Source organism: Sinohyriopsis cumingii, chromosome 4 (genome assembly GCF_028554795.1).
Source record: "Sinohyriopsis cumingii isolate HCF-2022 chromosome 4, ASM2855479v2, whole genome shotgun sequence".
In the NCBI taxonomy this organism is placed as follows: Eukaryota; Metazoa; Mollusca; class Bivalvia; order Unionida; family Unionidae; genus Sinohyriopsis; species Sinohyriopsis cumingii.
The window spans coordinates 82,117,705-82,142,269 of NC_142964.1; the positions used below are offsets into that span (position 1 = coordinate 82,117,705).

Here is a 24,565-nt window from a genome sequence, read left to right on the forward strand (position 1 = left end):
AGCTCAAGAAGATCTGTAGCTCCAAAGAAATTTCCTTGACTACCAAGATCAGACTGTTCAACTCCAACGTGAAGTCAGTCCTACTGTATGGAACAGACCCCCGGAGAACCACCAAGTCGACCGTAAAGACGGTTCAGACATGTATCAAAAGCTGCCTAAGAAGAAGTATCCAGATCCGCTGGCTAGACACCATAAGCAACGCCAACCTGTCGCAGAGAACCTCCCAGATTTCAATGGAGGAGAGATCAAGAAGAAAAGGTGGGGCTGGATAGGACAAACCCTACGTAAGCCGCCAACCAACACTACCTGGCAGGTATTGAGGTGGAACCCTCAAGGCAAGTGGAGAAGGGGACGACCAAGAAACATCTAGCAACGTAACCTTGAGGCGGACATCATTAAGCTGGGTCACACCTGGATCCAGCTCGAGGGGATGGCTTAGGACAGAGGTCTCTAGGGATCTTTTGTGGGCGGCCTATACCCCGGAAGGGGTGACGGGCAAAACTGACTAAACTGTAATTAGTGTATATACGAAGAGTTTCATTAATAATAGTGTTTCAAGAAATAGTATTTTACAGGATTGTTGTTCTTTTAGATTAAAAATGCATGGATAAAATGAAATGTGCTTTCAGAAGAATTTAAATGTTTCAACAACAGTTGTACTCGAATGAAGAATCGATTTGAAGAAGTATTAAATTTCATTTTCATATACTGTTATTTTGTATTATTTTTTCTTTCATTTTCGGTATTACTATTGTTTGAATGCTAATGCTTTTTCTCTATTTTCTCTCAATCATTACTTACCTCACAAATCGATTTCAGGTAGTGAGTGTAAAATTACAGATATCAGATACCTTATCGAACGTGTGCATCGAAACAATATAAAATGATTTATAATTCTTGTTTCAAAAGGTTAAAATAAAAATAAAAACACATGTAAAAGCTAATATTTAATTATCAGATTACAGTATTGACCTTGATTTATCTAATGCTAGTAGCAGTGTTAATCTCTAGGAATGAAACACTGTAAGAAAATGGGGGTGGGGCATCATCCTACGTGGCTCATTTCTCGTTGGGGATTTAAATTCGTGGTTAGGGGCAACAGCGAAAACCACAGAAATTGGCCCCCTACGAAAACTGATGATTCTACAGTAACTGATAGTTGAATGCAAGGTTGACTGAACTTGAAATATTTAAACATATTTTTCTTTTTTGAATTGATGGGCATTCATTTTAGGACAACCTGCTGTAGTCATTCAAAATCGTTCATCAGTTTTCTCAGAGTATTAAATATGACTTTTCGTATTGCATCATGGGACATACTCGAAAAAAAAAAACAACAGTAATACGTCAGTTAGTGCACGTACAGAAAACCAAAAGAACGAATTCATAAAATTATACGATGAATATGTAGAATAGTATATAGAAGCTGAGAAGTATATATGGAATAAGGATTGTTTCATGATATCAGTGACGTATGGTGAGTGTTGCATCAGTTACACATACAACATCGTATGATACAATGCAAATGTTTCCAGTAGATTAAATGTACAGAATGCATATAAGCTGCTACCTTATGCGAAGATTATTGGCTATGTCATAAGAGCTTATATTTGATCCTAGTTTCGAATTAGAGATACACAATTAAATAATCGATTTTTTATGTTTTACTTTTGAAAGATTAATCGAGCAGTCGTGTACTTTTGTTATAATAAAGAATCAGGTGAGAGTATATGAAAACACTGTCTTCTTGTTCAAGTCTACACTAATTTAACACGTGTCGTGACTAAACAAGAGGGCCATCAAGTCTATGTTGCCTACAAACACCGTATGAATAAATTTAGAAATAAATTAAACTGAGCAATACTGTCAACGTTGCCGGAAATAATCAAAACCTGTGTGTTTGCAGGTGTTATAACTTGACAATCATCGAGTACAGACAGTCGTAAACATACGTGCTTATTTGAAAATTATGCAGAGTTTTGACGTTTAGAAGGTAGACGACCCTAAAAATTCAACTATATGGAGAATGTCATGTGTTAATTCTCATCTTCTTTCAAAATACTCACAATCCATTCCATTATTAGCATTGTTCTACACATGAAAATGTCATAAGCACGCGAAGCAACACAGAATAAATATTTTTGTGCGCTCTCTCTCTCTCTCTCTTCAAGAAACGTTATGACTCAAAATGCAGCACAGAGGAAGAAGTAAACGGAGAACGATTCTTTACGTAAATTCATACATGCACAAGGTCGGTAGAAACGTAAAGTAGTAATAGATAATAAATTGTAGAGATTATTGGCTGACATTCAAAAATGTTTTTGAATTATTGCCATAGTGAAAATTATAAAATATTTTCAAAGCGTAAATTAGTGAAACTATGGATATGTAGAACTTGAAATTATCCTTTCTTGTGAATAACATTCAATATGATGCATTGTGCACTGTAATCAATAATTAAATTAGAATATTAGAAGAATTTGCGTTGATGTCGCGAAAGATGCATGGCAATCAAAGATATTAAATTCTTTGTGAGGTTTCGATTGTTTCCAAGCAAATTAATCGAAGAGTGTCATACATCTATCACTTTATTCTTTTTTTTTTTTGGTATTTGTTACATTCGTTGATGAAACCAGTTATAATCATTCGAGTATAATACATCGGATCAGTGAAAGCATCGTGTTGCAAAACATATACAACTGCAATTTTTCAGACTGGTGCATTCCCTTCATAGGATTGTGCTAACATTGTGTCAGACTAAATGGTATTCAATTCTGAATAAAAATAATTACACACCCTTCTTTGCATGACTCCATTACCAAGATTACTCGTGTCATATTTTATGATCACGAACATGTATAATTGTGTATTAGCGTCAAACGTATTTCAACTGTCAGTAAAATGCACTCATATTAATTAAAAAACATGACATTATTGCGCGGTATTACTTTGATATTGCAAGCAAGATACACAAATCAAGGTTTTAATTTTGTCAAAAAGTGCAATGAAGTGAACCAGAGAGAGGAAAATACGTATACTCTCCAGATTTCCTTTTAATTACATGGATCACTAGTTTGAATGAGCACATTAAATGTCTGTACGAATAAGATTAATTAACTCGGTGTGGCATCCTTCTTGTATGGTGATTGCAAAAGATAAATCTATTTGTGCAAAACCAAAATTTAATGGCCATGTACCATTCACACACACACACACACACATGGCTGGGAGAGTTAGTTGTGTAGTTAGTATAGTAAGCAGTCTGAAACTACAGCTAATATTTGCTAAGCGTTTTGAACAGAATCTTGTGACATATTTTCAGCTTCATTTGTATGATTAAAATTAAAATATATATATATGTATATGCATGTATATGTATGTATATATATATATATATATATATATATATATATATATATATATATATATATATATATATATATATATATATATATATATATATATATATATATATATATATATATATATGCATATATATGCGTGTGTGTGTGTGTGTGTGTGTGAATATAGTGAAACTCATTAAAACCGAAACGAATCCGCAGGATACAGGAATATCCTAAAGTTCGAACCGTTTATTGTTTTTTACTCCCGAAATTTTCTGACTTTAATATTACCATTTTCTCTCACATTTTCATCTTACGCTTTAAAGTACTCCATAAAATCAAAACCTGGATATATGTTTAGCTGCTAAATTTCCGACACGCTCTTGAACAGATTACTTACGATGAACGAGTGCTTAAATGCCTGATCTGTGAAACAAGGATCCAGAAATGAATCCAGGGCAAGTGCGGTTAAAACAACACTTGACGCGCGCGCCGACACAGAGAATGCTAAATCGAAGTCTTCTTAGACTACAAAAGTTGTTGTTGTTGTAGGGTTTAACGCCATTGTTCAGCATAAGACAGGCTATACATGGCGTCTAGTATTAATGGTGGTGGAAAAACCCGGAAAAACCCCTGAAAGAAGCACTTACCCACGACAAACTACTGCCAAGTTTTCTTACATACCCACAGTGGCCGAACCCGAGACTCGAACCCAGAGGTGAGATGACAATGATCCGGAACGGTGAGCGCTTTAGACCACTCGGCCACTGGGGCCCCGTGTACTAAAGAACCAACATTTAAGGCCAATTAATGTTGTAATAACTAAAATGTAAGACTATGTTTATCTGCCAATGTATCGAACTGTGATTGATGCTATTAATTGGAATGTATGATTAATTGATTGAGGAAAATCATTTCTTACATGTATGTAAATAACCACAACGTTTTGCACGCAGTGCTACTGATGAGAAATTGAAACCACTTGTAATCGGCAAGGCTCAGAAACCCAACTGTATTTTTAAGGCCATTAAGGTTATACATTTGCCAATGACATACGTAGCTAACAGGAAATCGTAGATGACTGCACACATATACTCGTTAAATGGATAAATAATATATTCAAACATATAAGTCTGAAGGAGAGACGAACCTTTATGACTTCGACAATCCTACATCACACACACCTAAACTACGTAGTCACGTCATTTCAACCTTGCGTCGTGGTTACGTGAAAGCAATCAGGCTGACGATGAAAGCGATGACTATTGTGACAAGAATGCATGTTCTCAGTTACCTGGCAGTGATATAACACATCTTAAAATTTTAGAGCTTATACAAGAACTTATAAAACGTAGCCATCCCTGAGGATGCCCATTACTTGGCTCTGTTACAATAAATGGAGTCATTTACACAACCACATTAGTTAAAGACCTATGTAAGATACAACAGACAACGCTCTTTGAATTCTTCAGGCCTGGCTCTTGAACTATGAACATAATGAACTACACGGAGTATTTAAGCGTTGTAAAGTATCATTCATAATTCCAATAGACTTATAGTAAAGCTATAAAAGTACCATATATCATTTCTCAGATGTTTCTTGTGATGAGGACAGTAATTTAATGTGGAAGGCCAACATTTGTTCACGTGACTGGATACGAGTTTTGGTAGGAAGATATATCGTTCAGCTAATTCAATAAATGCATAATTTAAAAAAATATTGTGAACTGTTACACATACAGACGCTGATGCTTTCGTAATTGCATTATATATGTCTGTCTGTCTCTAACGCCACATAAGCGCTCAGAAAACTCATTTCTTCACATCTTTAAAAGCGTCAGTGAATCGAACACACACACACACACACACACACACACACACACTTGCTACCAATTCAATGATGCAATATTGCTTTAGATTTTGAACGTAACTTCAGGCAAGTATTCATGCAAGTATTAACAAACTCTCAGCTCATCAAATTATTATATCCTGAATGGAAATATTATATCCGGGATGGAAAATTTTGGTGACCTAAAAAAATACGATTGAGACCAGTTGTTAACCATTCCTATCTAAAGTAAAAACACACAGCATCGTTCAACCTTTACTAAGTATATAATTGTATTTATCCACAGCAAACACAATGTAGACTTTGTAAAGTACCCGCGTTGCTGTGCTTTGCTGTGTTGTCCATTGTGTAATTATCTTTCTGACTTTTTAATCCTTGAGAAAGGAATCGGTAGATTTCGAATGCTCTTGGGCTGGTATCGCACTAGTTTTGCACTGTTCTATGTCAATTATTACGCAGCAAATAGAAGAGAAGGGGCCACAAGATACTACCTTGTGGTACCTGTAAGCTACAGCCATGGGTTCAGACACGTTTTCATTTAGATTAAAAATCTGGATTCTGTTCAATAAGTATGGATGAAACCAGTCAGTTAATTTTACTTGCATAGCAGAAAGTGTCTTGCACAAAATGGAATGATTCACTGTGTAAATTGCCTATGTAAATCGAGCAAAAGCCAACCATTGTATAAACCTTACACGTCTGTATTGTGATGTTGTCTCCCATATAAATTATGCATGCATTTGTTGAATATGAATTTCTAAATTCATACTTATATTTATACATTATTTCGTTTTGAACTAAGTATGTTTCAGATTGGTTGTGGAGATTTGTACATGATGCTCAGAAAGATTTCAGGCCGGTAGTTTCGTAGTTTCTTTCTATTCTTTTTATTAAACTAGGACTTTTCTCTTTGTCATCTTCAGTTCAACAGGCAATATGACTCTTTGGGGCGTACATTGCATCCAGTACCAGATGAATGCATTCCAGGGTCCTAAGCACGGAACATATTATAGTGCACCTCCTCTTAAAAAATATGAAACTAAGAAAAACCAACAAACCAACAAAACCCAATATTAAAAGCTAAAAAGGTGGGAAAATATCTATGTTTCCATCGTTCCAAATTAAAATACTCGTACGTGCAGATCGAAATGGTCATTTATAATTTATTCAATGTTGTCATTAACAATTAACTTGAATTTTTTTCTGGTGCTCTAATCCGGCACATGTTGCACCCCTTGCGAATCTGGCACGTATATGTGATTGAGATTGTGAATTTCTTATGAATAAAGTTTTTATAGATAGGATGTAGTTGAAAATGATTGGCTGAAACAGTCTTTCTTCTGTTATAGTTGCTAATAAAAGAAATCCCGAATCTTTATTATATAGATTACGACTAATGCAATGCTTTATTAGAAAAACTGATGCGAAAGTAGTAGAAGATGAAGACACATGTGATTGTGTCTGCATCGTAGCATTTATTGTCATCAGTACTCAGAATTGTTTTGCTGTCCTGTTTTTTTTAAAGCATAACCTAAGATTTTAATTGCTGCCATAATTGTGTGTGTGTCGGGGGGTAATTGTATGTCCTTTCAATTTTTGTTTGACAAATATTCACATTTAATTCTCTCAATGTCCCTTCTCACCTTGTTCCTTAGTTGACAGTAATATTTTTTAATGATCAGTGCCATTTTTCTTTCTATACAGTCAATGGTCTCTACGTCTAATATTTTTTCTGAGATTTCAAGAGACATTCCTTTGGGTCAGCCATATATCTTTAAAAGATGACTAAATGAAAACGCTCTTTAAAAACAATCCATGCTTCACTCGCATTTAAATTATGTACAATATTTTTCCAATTAACGCCAGAGAGTTTTACGGTAAAGTCTTCTTTACTGTAATGTTTTAAGACCTGATTTTTACAGTGTTATGTTTATTGACAAGATTCTTGATAATTTTCTTATACAATAGATCAGCAAATGGTCACTCAGTCCTAAAGGAATAGTTAATGATTGGCAAATTGTTTCATAATTGTTACAGAAAATGTGGTCTAAGAATATTGAAACTGATTACACTGGTGCGCTCTTTCAATTAATCAAGCTTATAAAGCCGCAAAATAGTTGAATATTTATTGAACAATGCTTACGTTCCACGAATAAAACATATGTTGATATAATCCAATCAGGAAATTTCAGAGTCCTAAGTTTTGAAAAATCTCTTAAAATGTTTCAAGAAAATGATGCTAACTTTAAGGTTTATACCAACTGCCAATTGTAATTTGTTTATATTTACATCAGATAACATCTGCCGTTTTAACTTATATATTTTCTACGTTTATTTCTCTTTAATGAGAATAAGAAATGTTATTTCTAAAATAGGCACAAACGCAGCCATCATTTCTATTTTTATCATGACCAATGGCACGTTACTCGGAAATGGCAATCTCTGCATCATTTACAGAATCATCCAGCAAAGTTCTTGAAACATTGGTATGGACCCGAATCTACTAAATAGGGGTTTTAATTTTTAGCATATGAATCAAACAATTCAGAACTTTCATCCGGATATCGAGCTAATGGTAGAGTTGTAATAGAACCATCCTACAACTGTTGATAAGATCTCATCCGTGGGCCACGTTCGGGGAAGGCGCTGGTAATGGGCTTGAAATGGAGGGTATGATAATTAAATATAATAATAATAAAATAAAATAATAAGAATCTTCGTGATTTTTTATGACGAGCTATGGTACTGGCTGTAGTTTAAACGTTTTGCACGTAGACCTCTAAACGCTTATTCTCGACTGTATCTAATAAGTCTGTATGATGCAATGGCATTTATAAAGTAACATGTTATTGTACTGCAATAAATAACACAAGACATTGCATTACAATCAAATACCTGTACAATCAGTTCATTCTAAATCCTGCACGGCTGAAGAATGTAGATGAAATGCTGATTTGCCGAAGGTCATTCAACACGATTTATTTCAGTCATATATTTCTTCTGTGTCCCTATCACTTAATATAATTCGTGAGAAATTATCTATAAAAGTTCCTTTAAAAGCAATTAAAACTAATTTCTTACACAAGCAATGAAATAAAATGAAATTAATAAACCACATTTATCATGTTTAGTACTGTTATGAGTATGGTATTTAGTATGGGTTTACATAAAAAGTATTACTTTACATACTCTCCAATTAGTCACGTACCATTCATTTGCTATACTCTCCAATTAGTCACGTACCATTCATTTGCTATCACAGCATGAGGCTAGAAAACCATGTGAAGCAATTTTACTAAAGGAATATACAAAATAAATTGTATACTTGTGAAACTAGGTCCATATTTTAAACGGTTGCATGCTGTGACGAATAATATATCATAATTATCCAACTCAAGGTTCGAATTTCACACGAGATGAACACAAGTGTGAGATTTTGTTCACATGATTAAATATATAATGTGTAAAAAAAATAAGAGCTGTGGCCCAAACCATATTTGGACGCTCCCGTCATTGTGGTTATTCATCGTATGACATCTTGACGTGATTCATGTGTAATATCAAATATGATGAAACGAGTTTATGGAGCGCGATATGAACAATACTCTTGTTTAATATATATATATATATATATATATATATATATTATATATATATATATATATATATATATATAATATATATATATATATATATATATATATATATATATATATATATATATTATATATATATATATATATATATATATATATATATATATATATATATATATACATGGATATATATATATATACATATATGTATATATATATGTATCTATGTATCTATATATATGTATGTATATATGTATATATGTATGTATGTATGTATGTATGTATATATATATATATATATATATATATATATATATATATATATATATATATATATATATATATATATATATATATATATATGTATGTATGTATGTATGTATGTATATATATATATATATATATATATATATATATATATATATATATATATATATATATATATATATATACATATATACATATATATACATATATACATATATACATATATATATATATATATATATATATATATATATATATATATATATATATATATATATATATATATATATATATATATAATATATATATATATATATATATATATATATATATATATATATATATATATATATTCTCGTTTCTTTGACCATCTGCGTTGTTAACATCTGTAGGTTTTGCACAATTTTTAAGTCACCTGGCTTGTTTACGACTATCTGTTCCGAATGGCAATGACATGTGCTATCCTTCTGATATACTGTGTTTTGAGTATTTCCAGCCAAGCTGTCAGCATATATTATCCTTATTTGCAGATATTCATGAGTGCAAAATGAAGTTTTCCGACATTTGGTTAACCGCACTGACTTCAAGCAAGGAGCAAATTGTTTAATCAAACATATGACGCAGGAATGTGTCAGCTCGTTAGAGCTTGCAAATTTACGCTCGTCACTGTCTGTGAATAAACTTCAAGGGCTTCTAAAATTATACCAAAATGGACAATTGTGTATTCTTTTAATGAAATTATTCCAAAAAGTACAACTGTTTACTCTTTATATGAAATTACATCAAAAATGACAAGGGTGTACTCTTTAAATGAAATTATACCAAAAAGGACTAGGGTGTACTCTTTTAGTGAAATTATGCTAGAAACGACAAGGGTGTACTCTTTTAATGAAATTATACTAAAAACAAGGGTGTACTCTTTTAATGAAATTATACTGAAAACGACAAGAGTGTACTCTTTTAATGAAGTTATACCAATAAAACAAGGGTGTACTCTTTAGTGATATTATACCAAAAAGGACAAGGGTGTACTCTTTTATTTAATTATACCAAAAAGGACAAGGGTGTACACTTTTGTTGAAATTATACCATAAAGGAAAAGCGTGTACTCTTTTATTGAAATTATACCAAAAAGGAAAAGTGTGTACTTTTTAATGAAATTATACCAAAAATGACATAGTGTGTACTATTTTAATGAAATATACCAAAAAGGACTAGGGTGTACTCTCTTAATTGAAATTATACCAAAAGGGTCAAGGGTGTACTCTTTTAGTGAAATTATACCAAAAAACAAGGGTGTACTCTTTTAATGAAATTTTACTAAAAAGGACAAGGGTGTACTCTTTTAATGAAATTATGCCAAAAAGAACAAGGTATACTCTTTGGTGTAATTAAATAAAAAAGACAAGGGTGTACTCTTTAATGAAATTATACCAAAAAAGACATGTGTGTACTGTTTTAATGAAAATATACCAAAAAGGACAAGTGTGTACTATTTTAATGAAATATACCAAAAAGGACAAGTGAGTACTGTTTTAACGAAATATACCAAAAAGGACAAGGTGTACTCTTTTAATGAAATTACAGCAAAAACGACAAGGGTGTACTCTTTTATTGAAATTAAACCAAAAAGGACAAGGGTGAAAAAACTCTTTTAATGAAATTATACCAGAAAAGGACAAGGGTGTACTCTCTTAAAGAAATATACCAAAAAGGACAAGTGTGTAATCTTTTAATGTAAATATACCTAAAAAGATCAAGGGTGTACTCTTTTAATGAAATTATACCGAAAAAGGACAAGGGTGTACTATTTTAATGAAATTATACCAAAAAGGACAAGGGTATACTATTTGAATGAAATGTTACCAAAAAGGACAAGAGTGTACCATTTGAATGAAATTTTACCAAAAAGGACTAGGGTGTACTTTTTAATGAAATATACTAACAACAAGGGGTTAGTCAGATCAAGATTTTAATAAAAAAAAGACAGAATAATGTTGTCATTTTATCATTTTTAAAACTTTAGATTAATATATATTTTAAAACAAATCCCTATCATGTTCATTTTTATTTGGATTCTATTCTTTCTATATTTTCCAAATTGCAGTTTTTATTGTTATTACCTTACATATCAGTTAATCAATTCCGTATTTAGAAGCAAACATTTAATTGTTGCGACGCCAATCTATTTCTATTACCTTTCTTAAATTGACAATTATTTATACACATTACATTTCTATTGACATTTAATCCATTGCTGTTTAATATTTTATGGTGGTTATTTTTTCTTCCCATTGTAATGGTCTATTTTGTTTCACTAAAATATTATTTTCTATTAAATCTAATTTTGGGAAAGGATAAAGAAGATATAAATGGATATGAATGTACATTTTCCCTCTTCGTTATCGATAATGGGCCTCTCACATTATATTTAATTTATAACAACATAATTCTGTTTGAACACGTGTCTCTTAGAGAGGAATCAATAGTTTAAGACGAACATTTCATTACTGGTAATATCTGATGCTGGTCATTAAGTTTACATAGATGGAGTAGTGCTAATACAATGTTTGTTAGTAGCTATGTATCTGGGGCAGTGCTAATACGATGTTTGATAGTAACTATGTATCTGGGGCAGTGCTAATACGATGTTTGATAGTAACTATGTATCTGGGGCAGTGCTAATGCGATGTTTGACAGTAACTATGTAAATGAAGTAGTGCTAATAAAATATTTAGTAGGCTATGTAAATGGAACAGTGCTAATACAATGTTTGATAGCATTTTTGTAGATGGAGCAGTGCTAATACAATGCTTGATAGCATTTATGTAGATGGAGCAGTGCTAATACAATGTTTGATAGCATTTTTGTAAATGGAGCAGTGCTAATACAATGCTTGATAGCATTTATGTAGATGGAGCAGTGCTAATACAATGTTTCATAGCATTTATGTAGATGGAGCAGTGCTAATAAAATGTTTGATAGTAGCTATGTAGATGGAGCAGTGTTACTACAATATTTAATAGTAATAATGTAGATAAAGCATTAGTAATACAATATTTAATCGGCTATTTAGACGGAGCAGTGCTAACACACTGCTTGATAGTAGCTATGTAATTGGAGTAATGCTAATACAATATTTAATAGGCTATGTAGACGGAGCAGTGCTAATACAATCTTTGATATTAGCTATGTTTTAAGCTTTGACGAATTATTGCGCAAATGCAATGTTTTCTCTGTAGAAAAGAATATAACAAAGAGCAATACGGTTGTGTTTGGAATATTGATATGCAGATAATAATTGCTTGAGTAAAATCCTTGCTTAGAAATGAAACAGAACGTTTGACTGCAATCTCTTTTTAAATCAGAAGGCTACGCGCATTTTGAACGATGATAACTAAAGGGAAGCAGTGCCTGCTTGAAAAAATTTGTCAGATTTCGCTATTAAAAACATACATGTCCTACTGGCTGAAATAGGTTTGTTCATTCTGCGAGAACGAGTTATTAATGGCATAATTCTAATTCATATTCATCGAGTTTACATCATAGTAAAAACAGAGTGAAAGCATGCGTCAAAGAGCGAGAAATAGTGAATTATATTCTATTTCTTTGAACCAAACATGGACTGTATAGAATTGATTAAATATGAAGCTTTGAGATTCGCACGAAATAATTGTAAAGAAATTATTTGTATTTGTTTTATCAGCGGTATACAAAAGACATTTTCTTGCTGTCATTTATTTTAAGTACGAACAGACAAAATAATCTTGGATTTCCTAAGGATGATTTCTCTCTCAGTATATGAACATACTGCATGATGTTCTCTGTATAATATGAACATATTACATGATGTTCTCAGTATAATATGAACATACTACATGATGTTCTCAGTATAATATGAACATACTACATGATGTTCTCAGTGTAATATGACACACACACACACACACACACACACACACACAGAGACACACACAGACACACACACACACACACTCTCTCTCTCTCCTTCTCGTTCTTCTGAAAATGTGAAAATGCTTTCTGCTGGTGGCAATTTTCAGTCAATAAACCTGTCATAGACAAACACATTAAATGTAACTTTGCCTAATACATTCATGCATCTGAATTAATGAGGCAAAGGTTGAGTGATTTGTTGTGGTAATATAAAATTTTATTAATTGAATTACAAGACATGTATTGTCAATGTGGCTGATAGTCAATCCATAATGATAACAATACACTATGCAAATAATCGCATTACTAAAACGATATGAGAAACATTTCATGATGAGAGTAATTATAGAATTCCATCAGTGTCAAACAAGAGTAAGTTTAAAAATACCTTGATTCATACCATTACAATTCTGACCAACTTAGTACGGTATTAAAAGACGGTTAATAATTCTTAGGAATTTTATTACTGAATTAGGTTTCTTTAAAGGTACCTTGATATCAGTTCCAGCTCTTCAAACAAATTCCAATAAAGGCATGAATAGAGCTAGAAATTAAGAGGGTTCAATAATTCGCGAAGAAAGCCAGATTAAATCGCTGTCTTCACGTTTTGATGTCCATTAAATTAGAATAATACCAGAAACAAATATATAACAACTTTTGCATTTTCTGGACAATTTACTTGTATAATGCATTGCAACCCTTTGTTAACAAGTCATGACGCAACTCAAACACAGCGGAGTCGTTTTCTCTCCGCATGACAGGATATGTGAAAATTGTAATGTATCGTTTAAATTTGTTAGTTAGGTGTATGACGACACGCATACGTCTCTCTCTTACCTGATAAGACACGTGTACTATTTTGACGTCAGACGTACTCAAACATTGAAATCAGACATGATGTTTAATAAAACCTTTTGTACAAAGGGTCCGTATTTATAGGTATTTTGTACCTAGTGTTATGTGCTTATTAATTGTTCATGGAAGAATAATGAATATACACGGCTGGATCTCATTGAACCTCTTGTGCTACAGCAAATATTAGCACACAACGAACTCTGTATGGGTCCCTATTTTACATAGAATAATTCCAAAGGTTTTAAACCCGAAAACCTAGCAAGGCTTTTATTATGTAAAATATTCACATATCCAAATATTATTTTGGACTGAAGACTTCTTTTGCGCCCAAAGCATATGATTCTTTGTCATATGGTTTTCGAGGATTTGTGTTGCTGAAATCACTTAATTAGTAGTGTTACGAAAGAACAATGCAACACATTGATGCATCAATCCATACACCCATATTTAATCATGTAGCCAAACAGCTCTTTCGAAAGACAATTTTGAAAGAAAAACCATTTGTCCATCCCAATATCCATATCAACAGTCAGTAATTATTTTTAATATCCTACTTAGATAGGAGTGCCAGCTAATACACGTATAAACTTTGTTTTGGAGTATTGACATCAATATTGTAAAATAGTACAGTAGTATCAGTGGCGTAGCTTCAGAGTTGTGCCTTCCTGCACAAATTCAGTAATGAGAAATACGCCCCATGTTCACCCCTTATGTAAAAACGTGGGATTTTTCGCCTTTTCGAACAACCCCCGCCATCTTTCCCCTCTTTGCAGGGCACGAAAGAGGATTTGCGACGCGGTTGAGTACATTGGACAATAGCAGAACAATTTATTTAATATTATTAAAACATAACGACTAATGCTGGAATGACATTATTAAATTGTTTTAATTTGCAATATGCTTCTGACTTTTCATAGTTTTATCAAATACTCGAAAATGGATACAGTCAGGTTTTCAATCATAATTGTGTAGAAGATATTTGCATAACAATTCATTTTTAGAAGGCCCTGTTTCTCAAATATTGAGAAAATGTTGTTCAAGGAAAGCCCTACACACATTGACTCAAAAAAGAAAAGGATTTTGAATTATATTTAACATGTTTAGTGATAACCTCGCAATGTTTTGTTTGTTAGTTATGTATTGCTTATCGTTGATAAGTAATTCTCCATCAAACTCTGTGCTAGCTTTATTTGTGACTAACCATAATATAATAATAATAATAAAGCTTTCAAGCCGGACCTAGAATCGATCATACCGTGAAAGATTAAATTATTAGGCCAATCAAAAACGTAAGAGAGAAAAATATCCATATGTTGTGTATATTATTTTTTACAAAAATATTATGTTACAAAAAGAAGGGCAAAAGATTTCTTTGTTCATAGATTGCTTAGATAAGTTTAAATAATTTTCAACATTTAAATCATATCAAGTTTAACGTTTTAGCGTAAAGTTGTCAACAAGAATAGTTGTGCATTTCTTATCGTTCAATTATATTATGAGTCAATGCTTTTTGTATTTGGTAGAAAGTAAAGACATGCCATATACTAATTATACATAAGCAGACTAGTTATTTGTTAAATCCACTAACAAAAAGTTTCAATTTCAACAATGTTTATTTTAAGTCTGGAACGCGTAAATTAGAGATATAAAATAACAAAGTACGCAGCTTTGTTGCACATTTTGTTTCCTACAGAAACTGTCCAATAAATGCTTGCTTGACCAAAGTTTAGATAACATGATTAAATCCTTATACTAAAATTTAAAAAAAAATACAGTGCGCTACTCGCTCCATAGGTTTTATAAAATATAACCAGTTTGACATTTTGATTAGATATACAACGGAACTCAGTATACATAAATAAAACGAAACTCATTTTTAAACTCTCAACTGGAAACCTCGACCAAGTGCTACAAGTTTGAAACTGAGTGCACAGAGGGTAAATTCATTGATCACTAAATATAAGGAAATATATGACGAGTGAAGTGGAAACATTGTATCAAAAAAAAATGATTTAGCCAATGTGGCGATATCATTTATCTTCTGCTGATTATTTCAATATCTCATAGTGAAATACATAATAACTGATTGTATCACATGTGTTGTATCCTACATTTATGTTAGAATCTACGTTTTATTTGTAAAGTGTATTCTTAGGAAGTAGTATGTGTCGTATCTTTAACATTTGTGTGGACATGTGAGTTATTGTTTGGTAAAGAATGTGAATCATCGTTTAAAAACAGCGGTGGAGATTGACAGGTGATCCTTTCTTACATATCCTGCATTTTATCTGGTAGATTGCTGCAAACGTCAATCCTTGTTTCTGAGAGTTTCATGAATTATTTGCATTAAATTAATATTGAATGTCTCTGCTCTTTTACGCCGGATGTACTCCGTTGAATGGCATATATCTGGCTTGCACTGAATATTCCTAAATTATATTCATCGGAGGCTTGGCTGTGCGCCAGACAGACATTGACTCGGCGTTGCAGATATTAGACGAACGAGAGCATGGTGAAGAGAAAGGAACAAATCATTTAGAAACTACTTATCATTTTATTTTTGCAAATAACTTGCTGGTGAGGTAATAGAAATTTGATGAGAAAATTATAGATATTGGCATGAGATTTAAGTCTGGAGAAAGGTGACTAAATGGAAAACTTATCTTCCTTGCCAAAGTCTGACTCACGTCTATGTATTTCTTATGTTTAAATGTAACATTGCTTTTAAAGGACAATGCGTCTCAAGGCTGTATTTATATGTCTTCTATAATGGAAAGAGACCAAGGTTGAAAACTATTAGTCATAACTTAACAACACAGCAATAAGTATAAGCAATCACTTAGGTAATAAGCTGACTATAAGGAAGTAGTGAATGTGGTGCTACTGTCCAAGAGGAACCTGTCGCTTGAATACTAAATTATGAAAAAGGAAGCAGTCACTTTTGAACTAGACTGTCCCAAATCAAGCAGCCACTTGGGTTCAAAACTATCCAAGAGGAAGCAGTCACGTGGGTAACTCAGTGTCCAAGATGAAGCAGTCAATTGGGTAATTCAGTGTCCAAGAGGAAGCATTCACTAGGGTAATTCAGTGTCCAAGAGGAAGCAGTCACTAGGGTAATTCGGTGTCCAAGAGGAAGCAGTCACTAGGGTAATTCAGTGTCCAAAAGAAAGCAGTCACTAGGGTAATTTCAGTGTCCAAGAGGAAGCAGTCAATTGGGTAATTCAGTGTCCAAGAGGAAGCAGTCGCTTGGACACTGTCTAAGAGGAAACAAATAACTTGGATAATGCACTGTCCAGAAATGAGAATCAGTACTAAACTGTCCTAGAGGTAGCTGTTGGTTGCTACAAATGCAATCAACAAAAGTATGTATGTATGTATGTATGTATGTATGTATGTATGTATGTATGTACATACGTACGTACGTATGTATGTATGCCACAGTATTTGCAGTTTCACTGTTCATGCTACATGATGGTCCAGTACTGTAACTAAACCGAACATTAAACAGCCACCTTATGTATGATGGTTTCGATTTTAAATACACAAGACCTAGCTAAATGAAGTACTACATAATGTTTAGCAGAAACTGATGCCTGGAAATAAAGACCAATTTTTAAAGAATAATGAGACTTATCATTCCAAACTTCGAGGCTAGTAGAGATGATGTGTAACGCACAAGTTGGAAATCTATTGTATGCTGCTTTCATTGCCCTCTCACATGAACACCTTTTGATCGCAAAGATTAGAGTGTAAAGTCTTAGGGTCTCATGCCTTATTGTATTGAGACTGACATAGTCAAGATATCAATTATATTATCTTACATGGATTTTCATTTCTAAATTGCTCATCGTACAAGACACGCAGACAGCAGCCATACTGTACAAGGAATTCACACAGCAGCCATACTATGCAAGGCATGCAGACAGAAGCCATACTCTGCAAATACATGCAGACAGCATCCATACTATACAAGGCATGCAGACAGCAGCCATAATATGCAAGGCATTCAGACAGCAGCCATACTATGCAAGACATGCAGATAGCAGCCATACTGTATAAGGAACGCAGACAGTAGCCATACTATGAAAGGCATGCAGACAAAATCCATACAAGGTATGCAGACAGCAGCAATACTGTACAAGGCATTCAGACAGCAGCCATACTACGCTACGCATGCAGATAGCAACCATAATACACAAGGCATGTAGACAGCAGCCATACTATACAAGGCATTCAGACAGCAGCCATACTACGCAAGGCATGCAGATAGCAACCATACTACACAAGGCATGCAGAGAACAACCATAATATATAAGACATTCAGACAGCAGCTATATTATATAAGGCACATATACTACAGCCCTACTATACAAGACTTTCAGACAGCAGCCATGTTATAGAATGCATGCAGACAGTAGCCATACTATACAATATATTCAGAGAGCAGTCGTACTATACAAGGCATTCAGACAGCATCCATACTATACAAGGCATGCATACATCAGCCATACTCTACAAGGCATTTAGACAGCAGCCAGGCTATACAAAAGGGTTCAGACAGCAGCCATACTATACAAGGCATGCATACAACAGCCATACTATACAAGGCATTCAGAGAGCAGTCCTACTATACAAGGCATTCAGACAGCAACCTTGCTATACAAAGGATGCAGACAGCGACCATACTGCACGCCGGCAGTACCCACACTATACAAGACATGCAGACATATACACATGCATATTTGGAAGAAGTGGAAGGTATGCAGCGACTGAATTGTTATAAAATTCCAAAAATAGAATTTAAGTAGAAACACCATACCTACATTAAGCGGAACATAACGGACACCTGCAGGAATGACTTTCTAAATCTTAAAAAGAGATTTCAACACCGAGGTGACGTAGCTCGCTGCATGTTTTCATTAAAATCATTCCAAAGTTATATAGCAGTGTCTTTGAAAGAGGACTTTGCAATATTTAGGATTGTGAACTGTAGGAAATTCAACGACACAAATATATCTGAAAGAATAAGAGTACTGCTTTTTAACAATTAGGACTTGTGGGGGGGGGGTAACTAATGCCACTGTAAATATTAAAAAGTTGTAATCGCTATAAATCTGAATCGATAAAATGTCGGAATTAGACTTAAACTGATTATTTGTTTACAATTAATATAATCGTTTTAGAATACGAATTTTAGTGCTCCTTACTAGAGCATTTTCATAATTGCTAGTAGTGGTTTGCTGTAGAAATATAAACTAAAGGAGCACTTGTTGAAGTCACACATGAAAGAATGGTAAATAGTCTTTCCTGGAGTGTCAGGAGTCTGCCAAATCTCTACACAATAACAATAATCTCTTAAGAAGCTTTTTTGTTATAATTTTACAAATGTTAAAGACATATTCTACAAACATGAATAACATAAACTATATCCCCACCCCAAATAGTTTAACAGTTTTATCACATTTTAATTTGATTTCAGTCGATTGAGAGACGACCATGTTGATTATGAACTAATTTTAACCAGTTGTTAGGATCTGAAGTTTGTCTAGTTTGGTTTTATAAAATTATCATAGAACCATGGAAAAATTGTATCACGGTATGATTCCAGAGTCTGTTTCAGAGTTTCTTAGTTGATATCAGCATTGACAATGGTTTTATCGTAATTACACAAATTCTTGTGTCTGAAAAATGAAAAGATATTAAAGACTACAGGTGCGAATATGTAACATTGGGTACTATCGTAGGTATATTGGACCTGGAATTGACAGTCTCACCTATCTTTACACACTGTTGTCTACCATTCATGAAACTGTTATAGTTACAGCGGTGGCTGACCCGCCATATTCCAAGAGGGTTGCAGCAGTAAACTGTGCCAAACGCATTCAAAGACCTTAGATAATTCTAAATATGATAGCAACAAACTTCTTCTCATCCATATCTACCTGCCATTTTTCCAGCATCTTGAGGAGAATCGTTTCGCATCTATAATCTATAACCTTTTAGATATGGCCAACATATAGGACTGGAGCTTATTTTTTTAATAATAATCAAGCTGATCAACCTTGACCTTCTAAAATACCTAATCGTAAGTAGAGGACTGGTCGATACTTTTGTTGCCAAGACTTTCTTATATTTTAGAGACTTGAACTGAATGAAGTTATTTTAATACGTCAGGAAAATTACAGCAAGTGACTGTATGATTTACTGTGGACAAAGAGAAAGTTTCTTTTCTACGTATGTGTTTCATATTTGTCATTGGTGTGAACACACAAAAAAGCATATTACGGTAATAACATAACACCTTAAAGATGGAATTTCGTAACGCTTAATTTAGTTTTTACACTACTTGAGGCTTGAAATAATGTCACTAATTATAGTTTTTAATTTTCTTTTTCAGATTTGTAGCTATCGTCTACCCAATCAAAGCCCACATTTTGTGTGGGCGCCGTAAAATAATAATTACAGTCCTAATCATCTGGCCTATTGCTATTGGATGTGGCTTGCCGACGGCTATATTCAACACTCTTCAGTCGCCACAGTATGTAAGGGAAATCCAGTACTGCATGATCATCTTTCCTGACATAAGTAACCTTATAACCTTCCGATACATGGAATTCCTTTTGTTCTACTTTATACCGGTGGCAGTACAAGCTGTACTCTACGCTGTAATCAGCCGAAAATTGTACGTAAGCACGGATAAACTGCACACTCGGTTTCAGATGCGACCAGACTCCAAACACCGAACGGACAGAGCATCGGACACCATTAGAGCTAGAAAAGACGTAGTCAAAATGCTGGTAGCCAGTGTTTTAGTGTACCTAATTTGCTACGCACCACCTCAAATTATATTATTCTTCAACACGTTTTCTAAACGCCAATTTCACTCTACCTGGTCATTTCAAGTTTTCAGTTACGTTATAGCCTACATTAATTCCGCAGCAAATCCAGTGCTATACTGTATATTTAGTCAAAATTTTCGGAGAAATTTTAAGAAATGTCTCTGCTTTATTTGCGTCGGAAAATCCAAAGAATATCAGAAAATTTTGTTGGATTCGTTTGAATCAAGAGAACTTTCCCAGAGGAAAAACCCATCGCGGAGTACATTTATTCACCAATGAAAGCGTTTGTTTTCGGAGATAAGATATGTAAGGAACAATTAATAATCGAATTGAACCTTAGAAATCACATGCAACTTTAACTCGCAGTAAGTTCGTTTGGAAGTGAATTTATTTTACTTCATTACATACATAACAAAAGTTGCTTACTATTGTCCGGCATGGGTTCGAGTATCTGACTCAGCCAGTGTGGGTATGTACGAAAGCCTGCCAGTAGCTTCCCGAGAGATGGTGGTTCTTATTGGGGTTTCACCCAGTTTTTCTGCCACTAGTTACACTATCCACCATGTATAGCTCTCTTGCGCTGAGACATGTTGTTACACCCCCAAACAACCAACCAACCAAAAGTTGCTTTTCTAAATGGTTGACATTAATTTAGGAAAATAAACCAGATCCTTCTCATGCATATCTGTATTTATCCATCTGTCTGTCTGTATATCTTTCTTTCCATTTCTTAAATCATAACAAGGAAACCTCTTTTAAATCCCAAAGTCTTATTATTCTGGATTTCTACAATGTTCAGTAAAATTATAGTACAATTAATCCCCCCCTTTTTCTGTGAAAAGAATTGTTAAACTTTTTAGTGTTTAATATGAAAATAGAAAGATTTTGATAATGTCATTATGCCAATTATGGAAGTATATGAGAGGATGTAATTACATATCTAGGCAATTTTATGTCAATTTGTGTTTGCTAGAATATTAATAAAGTTTCTACACTGAAATAAGTGACCAATCACATCGTGAAACATTCTTCAAAGAGCAGTATTTACAATCCACTTTTCCAGTTGTTTTGTTTCAAGGACATCCAGTGATGAAGCAAATTGCATTGTGAAAACGGTAATTAATTTAATTAGGTCATTTAGTCAACAAAAAGACAGCTCACTCAGTGTATTACTGATCTAAAGGAATTTAATCATTGTAACGACACTACCCACATAGTCATGTTACCTGTCTGTATTCTTTGGGAACTATTATATTACCTGATGAAGACGACTGATGTAATTTACTGACATATTATAAGACCTAACAAAATATGACAATCAGAAAGCGAACAACGTCCAGATGGTATGTACATTGTAAGCTGAAACGGTCATTGAAAATCAAATTTAGCCAAACCAAATAAATATAGAAGGATATATTTCCATTTGGGAATAAATTGCGAGAGATACGTGGAATAAAATCGCCCAATACTGTTAGTGTAAAGCTACTTCGATGTACATTATACCATATTCTGGTTCAATAAGTAAGTGAATATCTGAAAGAGAGGATACTTTAAAATGCGATGATACATAAATGGCGCATTTAATGATAGGTAAGTGTTGCAGGGCAGTAAAAAAAAGAGATAGAATCATATATGTAAAACCTTATCCTTCAATATATTGCAGACATGTAAGTAGTAAAGGGAGGCAATTTAGGGCCAGTGTTAAAATTGACATGGGCTTTTGGGTCTTTATAGTGTCAACGGGAATTGAACATGGTGGGCCACTATAAGGTTAATGGGAATTGAACATGGTGGGCCACTATAGGGTCATTAGGAATTTGACATGGGTGATGTCACGGTACTGAACTCTGGGGGAAAATGGCAACAACGTTGCAAGTGTCTGACCTCAATCGGGCAGCTACTAAGTAACACTGCTGCAAGTGTCTGACCACATTCTACGCCTATTAAGCAACAGTGTTGCAAGTGGCCGACTGAATGCGGGCTGCTATAGGTGGGTAGGTAGGTAGGGACAAACAAAACATATACATACACATATGCACATATACAAACAAACAAATACACATACAGATACACAAATACCTATAAAACAGAAAGACCAGAAAGTTTTGTTTTAGCAATGGAGTATATCTTTCCGAGGCAGTGGAGTGGACCTAAAAAGGGCCGTTCGGGTTTTGTTAACATCGTTAAGTTAACATACAGAATATCATACGGGTTTTTTCTTCCTCAAACTTCGTCTGACATCTCGGCCGTATATCAAGACTCTCTTCAACAGCCTTTTCACTCCACATAAGTCCTTCGTTTCCAAATAGCCGTATGTGTAATATTCGTGATAGCCTAGGATAATATCACATACATGGGATAGTCCGGATTGAACAGCATTTCCGATATGAGGGTAGATGACTATCTACATTAGGCACATCTTATCATGAGGACAGTTGAAATGAATGAGACAAGTGATGGGTATTTATAGTTCAAGAGCGGGTCGAAACGGTTTGATCTCTTTCACCAATCCAAACATGCGTTGCAAAATTTAGGCAGAGCATGGAAGCTCTCTTCCAGTCAGTCAGAAGAGAGCTGCATGTGACGTCACATTCCCTATAAAAACCCGTCACTTGTCTCATTCAGTTCAACTGTTTCGGCGACGTTTGGAGAAGAAAAGAAGACCACTTGCAACACTTTTAATTAGTAGCCGCCAGATTGAAGTCAGACACTTGCAACACTGTTACTTAGTGGCCACTTTGCTGCTATATTTCATCAGTGCCAAGTACGGTGTGCCAAGTCACCCATGTTAAATTCCAACTGACCGTATAATGGCCCACCATGTTCGATTCCCGTTGACCCTATACAGGCACAAAAGTTCATGTCAATTTCTTATTGACCTTATTGTGCCCTACTCATGTAGCCATCTCTTCTGCTTTTCATCAAAGCTCTCTCTCCATAAATTAACCGTTATGAAATATTAAACGTTTTTATCTACCTAAGATTTGGGATACTAAATAAATCATTCAGAACCTTACTAAAATAATTACAAAATAATATTCAAATTGGCAGGTACACGACATCTAATGCTACAGTGCATTGCTCATATCCGTATGTTTCAAATTTTTCTAACATAATTGTGGAAATATTATTTTGTCTGTGCACTTTGAATAGTATTAACAGTCATCGATAAACCGTGTATGTCGCCGAATATTTCATTTAAGCTCATTCAGGTTATATAAAATCAATCTTGAAGGATAATCGTTTTCATTTTCTTTAACCTTCTTGTTCGTTTTAATCAATTTAGTTTTTTCTCCTGCTTCTTCTCATTATTATTATTATTGTAATTATCATTATTTTCATTATTATTATTATTATTATTATTATTATTATTATTTTTATTATTATTATTAGTAATAGTAGTAGTAGTATTAGTAGTAGCAGCAACAACAGCAGTAGTGGTGGTGATGGTGGTGTTGGTTGATGTCAAGAATTATTGCCCTTAGTAATAATAAACAAATTTCCTACTGATCTTGTTTTATTGTTACCCAAGACAAATACATGAAATCATTTATTTAAGAGTTTTTCTACTGAGCTACAGATTTCTACCTTGACAAACGGGCATACATAATACTATCATGCTGCATGAGATGGATAAGAAGCTAAAGATGACGATAATGATAATGATTATGGTGGTGATGCAGGAGAAGAATCAGAATACAAGATGGTGCTGAAGAAAAAGAAGCGTCAAAATTTGACCATTGCCATCATGAGCCTCACACCTTTATATATATATATATATATATATATATATATATATATATATATATATATATATATATATATATATATATATATATATATATATATATATATATATAT

The 24,565-nt window shown here is 33.6% G+C and overlaps 1 protein-coding gene across 3 annotated transcripts in view; it reads left to right on the top strand.

The window, feature by feature from the left end:
* Positions 1–24,214, top strand: part of LOC149801547 (neuropeptide receptor 15-like) — a 42,248-nt gene extending 18,034 nt beyond the window's left edge. For all 3 annotated transcript variants that reach the window (XM_089955748.1, XM_089955746.1, XM_089955747.1), the window contains one exon: positions 20,263–24,214. In XM_089955748.1, coding sequence (XP_089811874.1) covers positions 20,263–20,983 — 721 coding nt within the window. In that variant the 3' untranslated portion in view covers positions 20,984–24,214. The remainder of the gene's footprint in view (positions 1–20,262) is intronic.
* The last annotated feature ends 351 nt before the right edge of the window (positions 24,215–24,565 follow it).